Source organism: Accipiter gentilis, chromosome 21 (assembly GCF_929443795.1).
Source record: "Accipiter gentilis chromosome 21, bAccGen1.1, whole genome shotgun sequence".
Classification (NCBI taxonomy): Eukaryota; Metazoa; Chordata; class Aves; order Accipitriformes; family Accipitridae; genus Astur; species Astur gentilis.
In genome coordinates, this window is record NC_064900.1 from 1,642,625 (window position 1) to 1,653,703 (window position 11,079).

Below are 11,079 nucleotides of genomic sequence, written 5' to 3' on the forward strand. Positions count from 1 at the left end.
TCTATAAATGAATGTATGAAACCTTCAGTTGTGCCACTCTTGGTCATTGCAGCAATACCTTTTTTCTTCATTTGCTTCCAAGAAATAATTCTGGGAGTGTTTCCTCCCTGAGAACACCAAATGTGGGTATTCCCCAATATACTGCTTTAATGACAGGAGAATAAAACACCAACGCAGAAAAAGACATATATTTTAATAAGTCATTAAATAAGTTTGCTAGCAAATATAAACTTTTACATAAAAATAAAACTTTTAACAAAATCTGAATGATACTAATCTGAATGAAAATATTTGGAATGTTAGTGTAATAGCTTAATGAACTGACTCCCAAATGGTTTTGCTAACTCAAAAGGACATGCACATTCTCTCACACACTTGAAAACAGAGTAAAAATTGCAGTGGAGTCTAGCAACTCACAACATTATTTAACAGAAAAGAATATTTGTACCCAGCAGAAAATGTAGAGAATTTATGTCCCCACACTGCAACTCTGAGCTGAAATTCATCTTGAGAATGTGATGCTAATGTCCCTGCTCTTGCTGAAAACGTTAGACCTACAAACACAATCAAGACCTCAGAAGAATTTTGTCTCAATTCTGCTGCATTCTTCCTCCTGAATGATGTCAATGCTGTTGAAGAATATAAAGTGCAGAGATCATTCAAGACTGGAGAACTGGCATATTTTGAATGAAATGGAGAATCTTTTCTGAAAGGTAAAAACTACTTCCTATACCTGAGCATACCATAGCGCACAGATTGCTTTAGCTTCAAAGTTTGAAGCACGATTAAGAAAGGGACAACATAGTCAACCAAATTGCAACATGACCTACTTATATAATATTTTTTTTTGTTATCTGCTTAGCTTAATTTTGTATATTTAGATTTATACACATATGAATGATACCTCATGCTTTCATTTGTTATCCCTGCATCCACCTGAACAACTAGTACAGCATCTGGCCAGAATACAGAGGAACAAAGTGTGGAGGTACTAACTGGGCATATTACGCTTGGATGGTCAAGCTTAATATCATAAAATCCAGATAACCAGAAATTATATTTAAAGCAAGTCTTTCCTTCAGGTAATTTCTAGTTTCAAATGCTGACATGAATTGCATGACTTTTCTCAGAAGGTGGGGACATGCCCTGAAGTTCCTCTTTCTGCTGCGGAGCTTTACAAGAAAGTTAACTGGTACAAAGCTACACTGGCTCTGCCAAAAGTGTTTATAGCTCATGATTAATAGCCTGCCTCTGATCATGTTTCCAGTGATGGTTATGATTCACAGATTGTGGCCTAACTCTTTCTATTTCTGAGACATTCCCTTCTATAACCCATGCAGCTCTGCTTTCTTCATTGACTCTCAGGATTTTACAATGTCATGGTGCATCATGAAGATAGACCAAAGAGGTAGTCGTGTAGATAGGCAGAGCATCATAATTACTACCATTCTGGAGCAAAACTAAAAGCAGAGAACACTGGACAGTGGATTTCGGCCATCAGACAAAAATGTTGCATGTTGTTCTGTAGGATATCTGGGATGGATTTCTTGTTCTGGCAGAGCATCTAGGAACACAGGACCTCAGGCCTTGCTATGTGCAGAGATGCTTCCCAGTCAGCAGTCTGGCTGATCGCCTCCGCTTCAAGCTGGATAGCTTCTAGACTGCTAGACTGACACCTAAAATAGATGAATATGTCATTTACAGAAACATGAGAAACAGGAGCTGAAAAAGAGTTGATAGTAAATGTCCAGTTATCTTAGGATTTGGAGAAAGAATGAGGTGGGTAAGGAACTTGGCTGAGTAAGGAAACAGGACTGACTGTGAGGAATGCTCTTTGCTTTTGCTGCAAGGAAGGATAGACTCTGATGTCAGCATGAGGATACTTCCAGTGCAGAATAAACCCTGGACTGCTGAGACTAGTGTTGGAACAAAATAGAGAAATGCAACGCAAAGACTGAATTCTGTTCCTAGTACAAGATCATTCTTCCAGTCCCCTGCTGGGCAGCCTGTGGTGGAGCAATGCCTTGGATCCTTCAGCTCTGTCATGACAAAGATACTTGCACTTGACATAAGCCTCATCTCATCCCTCCCCCAGCTCCACCTTTCTTATAAATGGTGATGGACAAGGAAGGTTTATACAGTTCAATGGATTTAGGAGCCAAATCTACCAATAAACCAGGAAAAAAGGATGAAACTGCAGGAAAAAGTGGTGAGCTGTTGCCATGGCAGTCTCACAAGAGCACAAAGAAGAGGGAGAAGTGGATCTCAGGACAAGACAGGAGAAAGATGTTTTGACTTACTGCCGGATGGACTAAGATGTTGCAGGAACTAAATTGTCCAAGGAGTTTAGCTTAAGTCTGGCATGAAACACAACCTTCTGTCAGCAGCTTGAATGTAGGTAAAGGGATGGTTACAAAGAGCAAAGCCTGTGACTTGAGGGACAGTAGAGCTGAAGCTGAGAAGTAATAACTTACCCTGGTTGGTAGATAAGGTATTTCTGTTCTTCAGTATCACAAAACCCACGAGAAATGTGATCAGTAAAATCACAGCTATAAGTGGGCCAAAGAAATTTATCTTCACTTGCTCCATTTCTTCCCCCTGTATCTCTGAATAAGAAAACAGAGGAGATATACACACAGCAAAGAATTAATTCAGTTACAATTAGCTTAAACCATCTATCCCAAAGTTATGTGAATTAGAAGTTTAGGGAAAGACCCTCAGCATCCTTTGCTTTTACAGTGTTTTAATAGTGTCAATAAATCGCTATCCACATTGCTTTATTTCCATTTCCAATAACTAATGAAACTACCAAGTCTTAACAGCTACTTCAACAACAGTAAGGCAAAGTACTCTTTCTGAAGTTTGGGTAACACGTGCGAGATCAGCAATTTGATTAATACAAGAGCCTGCAAGGCAGCTACTGTGCTAATGCTACTCTGTGCTACTGTGCAAGTTTGAATAACCTGGGATAAGTTACTACTTAGTATCTGTTGGAAATGATGGTCAAAGCCTAACAAAATGCTGCAAGGGATGTGAAAGTAGCAGGGAACGCAAAGGAGTTTCCCTCCGTTTCTGGTTATTGGGCTTTTGAGGTTTTGGTGCTAAGGTTAGCAACTGACAGAGCCTCAGTTATTGCCAAGCAAAGCTTTTGTTTATGTGGAGTTCCTAGTTTCATACCCACCATCACTGCTTATCAGGGGGCTACTTTCATAAAGCCAAGGAGGAGAGAAGAAGAATTCAATAGGGAAGAGGAGAATGCAGCACTATAGCTAATATGGCCATATCAACACTCATGAGCAACATGTAGAGCTGTGCAAACCTCAGAAGACTTCTGTATTGTATTTTAATATTATTTAAAAATCCTAGAATGTAAGGAGAACAGAGGCAGTTTGCCACACCTAGAATTGATGACTTAACCCTTTAGCTAAATTTATCTGAATAAAACTGCACTGTGGAACTTCTTTCCAGAGTGAGTAGCAAGCTTCTTTTACATCCGCAGTAGTAAGGTGCATGCCTGTACTACCCTGGTAGGCTTTCCTGCAATATTACCATTCCCTCTTGGCTCCCTGTTCCTGTCAGCTGAAGCACAGCTCTCCATCTTCAACATTGTCTAAAGCAGACACCTGCAAGCCATGTAGGAATTGTCTTTATTTTGATGCGCTTGCACCATGGCTTACAAACAAATATGTCAAAGAATGTTTTCCTCTCCCAGGAGATAAATAAAATACAACTTTACTTTAAATAAAGGATCAGGCATGTGGAACCTTGAGATAATCCAGCAGTAAAGTCTTACTGGAACTCAGGGCCCCAGCTTATTCTTGCAAGAGGTGTCTGAAAAAAGATATAGTCCCAGAAAAAAAAATCCCCCAACAGTCATTTTGGAATGCACACTTCATTCTGTCAAATGTTACGAAACCCACCAGGAATGCTTCTAAGACTAGTCAAAGTTTCATGGCCTTTACTCGTAAACTCAGCACAGTCTATTTGGCAGTTTCTGAGCCAAATCTGGTCCAAGGGACTCTTCTGTTTAGCCGCCTGCTTCTCTCTAGGGAATGATTAATAGCAGCTCAAGCACCTAAACATCAGATAAAACTTTTTTACTGTCAGGGCAGTCAAACACTGCAACAGTTTGCTAAAAGAGGTTGGGGAGCCTCTATCCTGGGAGATACTTAAAACTCAGCTGGATAAGGCCCTGTGCTACCTCCTGACCCTGCTTTGAGCAGAGTGGCTGAACTAGATGAGCTCCAGGTGCCTCTTCCAACCTCAACAGTTCTCTGATTCTGTGAAGTGGCAACCTCCCTTAACAGCTAAGTGTCACCTCCAGAGATTGGTTGCTGTCTAATCCAGACATCCAGGTTGCTCTGTTGCTACTGCAGCAGCATCTGGGGAGGGGGTGAACAGGGCTGTGTTCTGGATTGTGTAGCAGTAGCCTTCCTTCTCTGTGCCCTCTCCTTGCTGTAATAAGACTTCCCATATGGAAAGGAGAGGGAATTTGGTGGCCATGGCTGTTGGTGACAGGATGGAGAATGTACAACCCTTGTAACCAACTCCTACTGCTACTGAGGGTTTATTCCCTGCCTTGACTATGCTACTATCTGTGATCAGCCCTACTGCAATGTGCCCCGCTCCTACCCATGCAAAAATTGGAATGGGCAAATGGAGACTCACCTATGCCTAGTGGCACTGAGATAAGGCTCCCCAGCTGCTCTCCAAGGAAAAGCAAGCAGCTAATATTAGTGAGGGTGTTTGTAGGAACTGTGATATTCAGCTTGCTAGTAACATTGTACAGCTTTGTTACAGCATCCTGTGAGATGTCCATGTGAGGCACAAGCCCCTGTGTTGTGTTTTCGTGTGAAATTAGCCAAGACATCTGCTTGGGCTCTGGATAACCTCCGCTGGAAGAACAGGAGAGATTCAAGTATTTGTTGGACTTTAGTTCCCCAGTGTGCAGCCATGCTATCTCAGGTTGACTATAGTTGGCTGAAATAGACCAAAGAGAAAGCATCATGAGTCAGACATACCACATCTTGTGACAGTTCCTGCCAATTATTTAAGATTTTCAGGCAGAAGCAAGTCTAAACAATTTTCCCAGGAAAACAATGGGAGTCTCAAAAAGAGTTTGTTATGTTTTTGGTGTACATGTAGACTTGCTACTCCTTGTCCTCAGGGAGTTTCAAGGACGTAAGTCTGATCAGCCAGACACTGGGCCTCTGTCTCTCCCACCTCCTTTAGATCCATTGACACCACAGAATAATCAAAGCTGGCCTGCTTGCAGGCCAGTGTGTAAGCACAAAAAGGGAATGGGACACAGTGCTGTCTACTCTCAACTTCCTGATTAGGTAAGGGGAAAACCACAAACTTCTAACTGTGAAATATAGAAAAAGAAATCATCTGAGGGACTTCAGAGGGGTTAAGTTGGAGGTCCAGTGCTGTCATAGGTAGAAATATCCTTGGTGTCTGTCAGTATTATGAGTAAACATTTGGCAGCATATAAAGTAATTCACTCATCTTGATAATAGACCTTCCTTAGCTGGGCATTTTATGTGAAAGTGTCTACAGTACAAGCTCTTTTACTTTGTCATTGGATACTCATCCCAGTAAATGAAAAACATACCTGTTGCTTTAAAAAGTCTAGTTTGCCAGGCAAGACATAATTAGTGACATGGGAGTGGGAACAATTATTAAAACATAAAATATTAATGATAAATGGAAACTTTTAACCAATGCTCTCTCTTAAGTAGTCTCCCAAATAGTGTCAAACAGAATTTGTTTGGTTAAAAGGTCATAGTAGAAATAGTAGACTGTAATGGAAAGAAGAAGGAGAGAATGTAGACATAACACTGACTGCATGCTGACATACAGCAAGTTAAAAAAACCAAACCAACAACAAAACCCAAAAACCAGACTCAAGGCTTCATTGAAAATACTTCCTTATTCTAGTGCCAATAGGACTAAAGACAATATAGAGAAACATTGGAGAGGGGAAAAGGATTCTTAGAAAAATATGGGCCTAAGAGGGTCTAACTCTTCTGCACGCACAGTCAATGTGTTTGATCCAGGCTCTAATCCTTGCTCTGGTGAATTCTTAATATGGATGAAGAAACATGATGTTGCTTTTAGTTGCTCTATGCCAACACACAGAGAGAAGGATTTAGCTTAGTCACTTAAATCCCCAAGAGAGTCCATGGCTGTGAATTCAAAATGGAAAAAGCCCCACCTTTTTCACACCCCAAAATTTAGTTAAGTTGTCCCTCAAGAGAGCTCAGGCTTCCTCTTTCTCCTCAAGATCTGACTTGCTTAGCTGACTGCTCACTCCAGCTTCTGGTCTGGAGTATTTATTCTCTCCTTGGCATTTTACAGCGAGGGTAGGAATGTAATCCATGGCTGTGAGACTTGCCAAATCATCTAAGTGATTTAAGAGTTTTGATCTTATTGACAGTAAACATGTGGAAATAGTGGAATAGACCCTGATCAAAGCACTTCTGTTATTATGGCTTCTGGAACCTCAATTTACTGAAAAGTGATGTTGGTTTCATGCAGGGTGTGGGTTATGTATATGTGAGCTTTGGACTGCTAACAGAAAAGCATGTTTCAGGAAGTCTTTTGTATTTAAAGATAACATTTCTTCCAAAAAGGCTATGGGCTTAGATTTAAATACCTCAAGAGGCAGCAGATCCACCAAGCCCTTAATATTTTTCTCAATGGCTTAATCACCCTACTTGGTTTTGTTCCATTTTCTAAAGGGGCAATGTGCCTTACTTCTCACCTGCTTCTAGCCACTGACTGTTTTTATTTCTTCACTGAATTAATTAGCCTTTTTTTTTTTTTTTTTTAATACCCAGTATTTTATGTGTATTTCAGGTTTCCATGCTCTGAAAACAAGACTCTTCTCAGTCTTCTGCATTATAAGGTAATCAGATCAATCTTTTAATGTCTGCAGTTGGACTGTATTTTTTCTAGCTTTCAGACAACTCTAGTAGAGCTTTTCTTCATGCTTTTAAGTTTTTCAACATCCCCCTTAAAATGAGGACACAAACTGTTAAGTCTCTATTCTGACATCAGTTTCACTCCGAACTCTTTGAATAGCATATTTTGAAATAGCTTCCCTAGTCTCACCTACTTCCCTTATTGACCCATCCAAAGGAAGCACTAGAGCCATGCTATAGCAGCAGAATTTCCAGTTAAGCTGCTTGTCACCATGGTCCCTACCTTGCCTGTTTGAAGAGCCAAAGCTTTCCATTGTGAAGCCTTCCCTTCTTTCTGGAGGATGATCTGTGTTTGTTGTTCTTATATAAATCATCCTGGCTGTACACAATACAAATAATATACATATATCTATCTATATATTTTCCTAATGTAATACATATAAATAACACATGTAAACTGTATTAGAAGGTACTTCAGTATTTCTGAATTGGCTTGGTCACCAAGTGATCTGGATAGCTTTGTATGACTGCCCCATCATTCTTGTACAGCACTCAATCTTTCTTATGTCCATTTTAAGTGTGGCATGCCATACTACAAAAGCCCCTCCACGTATGACATGAGATTCTAATTAAGAAACAGTAGGTAAGCATAAGTACATTTCAACATTTGTATTTTTCCTATAATTCTTTTTAAGTTTGGTTTGTTTTTTTTTATAAATATGATTTTATACTGCTCCTTCGTTTGGGAGCTTCTTGAACAGAGAGTCATTTGGAAGGAACACAGCAGCAAATAGTTTAAAACAGTCTTCCTAAGTTAAATCTTAAAGGGTCTGAGAGAGTTTTAGTGCCTAAGCCTGAGACTTCTCGAACATGTTGCTCAGATGTTGGCTAAGCTGATAACTGATTTAACTGCTTGAATTAATTAACTGAATGGTTGATGCTAAGCATTTCTAAAATTGGAGGTGTTGATACTGAGTGGACATTATGAGTTTCTGGGTTCTAAAACTTTGCTGAAAATACTTGTTGAGTAAATTCTGGGAGAATCAAAATTAACAATCTAGGTTTTCTATCTGTGAGTTGAGGGAACACTTGCTGGTAGCACAAAGCTAAACAGGCTCAGACATCCTGGTACTGGTTTTGGCTGCTGTTACACATGGCCTATTCTTTTTTGAAGCAGTTTTGAAGCCTGAGAACACCAGTGGAAGTTAGATGATATTATTAATGACTAGCACTATCATAGTGGAAGAGAGAACACAGGCATATGGACAAAGGTTACTAGCAGAACAGCTTCAAATAGAAAAACATTAGAAAATTATATTAGGAATTACTAAAAATACTAGAAAATATTAGGAAAAGATTGCTTCCTCACGGAACCCCATTCCGCTGTTAAAAGATTTTCTGGCTTTTCCTCTGATAACATGCAAGAAATCAGGTTGAATCTCATCATTGCCTACATTTTTTTCTTCAGAGATATTTTCAATCTTACTCTAACTGAGCATATGAATTTCCACTCCTCCACATATGAGCTGCTCTTTTCTTTATTTTCCCTGTAATTTATATCATCATAAAATAGCTGGGTGTTTGCAGAAATCTTGTTATATTTCAATTGTAATTTACCACCAACAATGCTAACTACTATTGCTTTTAATAGAAGGCAGTGCATCAGATGCAAATAAAGAAGTGTATTTTCCAGAGTCCTAAAAGCCATAAAACTTGCAGGAGGGAAGAGGAAGAAGGCAGAATGGTTTTCACTACAAAGTATGATAGGGTGAGAATCAGGAATGATGCAGTATTGAGCAAATTATTGCCTCATTTTTTACTACTGATTGCTTCCACCTGAGTACTTTTCATTCAGAACTGAGGATTTTCTATTGAGAATGCTCTTATCCATCTTTAGAAACTGTTCTGGTGCAGGTGCATCTTCAGTGGCTTGAGGACAGTACCATGCAATTTTGGACTGAACAAAGTGACAGAACACCCCCCCCCCCCCAAAAAAAAAAACAACACCCAACCAAAAAAAAAAACCCAAAACCCCCCAAAACAAACCCAAACCCAAAAGCCCCCAAAACCCAAACCAAACCCAAACCCCAGACCAGATGACAAATAGAAGAGATTACTTACCAATAATGTGCAGTACGCACTCAGATGTGTGTATGACCTTTGGCGATCCTTTATCTCTGTGCTGTATAATACATGTATACTGTCCTTCATCCACAATTCCTGCATTTAACAATTGCAAGGTCCATTTGTCCATATCCATCTTGGTGCGATTTATATATTTAGGACTAAGGTTATCATGTTTTTCTTGGCCATAGTATACTTCATGTACCACTTCACCATCATCTTTTTGCCAAAAAATTCTTAAATCCTTTATGTCAGTTTTCTGAGAGTTTGGAAAATAGCAGGATAGATATGCAGTGTGATTGAGAAATGACTTCACCTGATGCACACTGGCAACAATACCTTAGACAGAGAGGGAGAAGAAATTAAGATTTCCATCAGCTACAAAAGAACACCAAGTATTTGCACTCACAGAGGCAACACTTAATGACAGTAGCAATAAAAACTCCAGCATTTAGACACAAATTCTCCCACTAGGTATGACAGGACACATAGTTCTTCAAACTGACTCACTTAGTCTTGTGATGTTCAGGTCATAAAACTGTTTCTTATTTTTCTTCCTATATTTTACTTTCCAAGGAAGGCCTACCACGCAGAGCTTGTGAGCGACTATATTTTAGAAGATTTATATGCAGGCAAAAGGTCCAAACCATTCTTGTATGTAGCATCCTGAGTGTAGTGAGATTCTGCCACAAAGGAGATGGTTGCACAATTTCTTTTAAAAAGTTGAGTTCATTCTCCTAATAAAATAACACAGCAATGCAGTGAAGAAAATGTAAAGTGCACACTGTGTGGTAAATGTTGGTGTCTAGGGAATATATGACCAGAAGGTCAGAAACAGGTGAACACTTTCAGTCTCACTGAAGAATTAATCTAAAATTTAATGACAAATTAAATGTCAAATTTAACTGTTCTGTAATTAATCTAGAGTTTAATGAGAGATTAAATGTCAAATTTAACTATTCTGTTGCTGATCCTGTTAACAGAAATAGTCAATAAGCACAATTATGCTTTCATGCAAAGAAAGCATGCACCCCCACAAGGGATGATTTTTCTCCCACTTTCATCAGTGCGTGTAGCCATTATTACGGGCGGCGATGGGCTGGGAGGACCATCTCTTCCTGGAATAAGAAATGCAGTCCTCTGTCCCAGAAGATAGCAACACTTCTGCTCTGTTCAAAAGGATGAGAAGATTTGCAGTCTCTCTCCCGGCACAAAGTTTTGACTGCTCCTCCAGAGCACCAGACTGCAAAATGATCTCCATGGCTACCTAAAACTCCAGTTGTCCTGTATCTAACTGTCCGTTTTCAGTTTAATACTGCTCTGCTCTCTGATATACAGGGGTGATATACACATATTTTAAAGATAGATTTAAACTGAAAATTTAAGAGCAACATAAAATAAGTGTAATGTAAAGATATAAAGTTGAAGAGAGAAAGTACTTACGATGTATTTTATAAAGTCCCTGCACACAATCTAAATACATGTCACATCATAGGCTATATGACCTTGACTGTGCAAATGGAAATGACTAATTACTACTAAGGAATGAGCTTCTTAGTGGATGAGAAAATATCACATAGCAGGACACAAATAATCAAAACAGTTTTTACAATTAAAAATTCGCCGTTTACCTGGGAGAAGTATCATAGCATAAAGAAAGAATATGCAGACCTCCATGACTCTGTAAGAAGGAAGAATGAATGAAATATGTTAGAGGTTCAAAAACACTCTAGTACCTTCTCCAGTACTCCCAAAGAAGTGGTAAGCCAAGAAGTTTTAGCAAGAGAGAGACTATTGAGAACGTTAATCTCACCTTTTCCCATGGGCTGGTGCAAGGAATTCTGTGTGCTTCACAGCCTTTAGCAACAAGAAGCATGCCATGACAGATCTCTGGTTTACAAAGAAGGGGATGTAGTGCAAAATTACTGCAGACAGGGTATGCCATGGGAGGAACACAGAGTCCCTGGGGTGCAAAGGACAGGACGAGTACCCAAAATACCTGGTACAGAGGAAAGTGGAATGGGGAGCA

The 11,079-nt window shown here is 39.5% G+C and overlaps 1 protein-coding gene across 1 annotated transcript; it reads right to left on the reverse strand.

Moving 5' to 3' along the window:
* Window positions 1–224: 224 nt before the first annotated feature.
* CD86 (CD86 molecule) lies at window positions 225–10,746 on the reverse strand. The gene is made up of 5 exons (XM_049824563.1): window positions 10,682–10,746; window positions 9,048–9,389; window positions 4,669–4,980; window positions 2,475–2,606; window positions 225–1,676 (listed from the first exon to the last, which is right to left on the reverse strand). The coding sequence occupies exons 1-5, from the start codon at window positions 10,725–10,727 to the stop codon at window positions 1,657–1,659; spliced, it is 852 nt and encodes a 283-aa protein (XP_049680520.1). The 5' UTR covers window positions 10,728–10,746; the 3' UTR covers window positions 225–1,656.
* Between the last annotated feature and the right edge of the window lie 333 nt (window positions 10,747–11,079).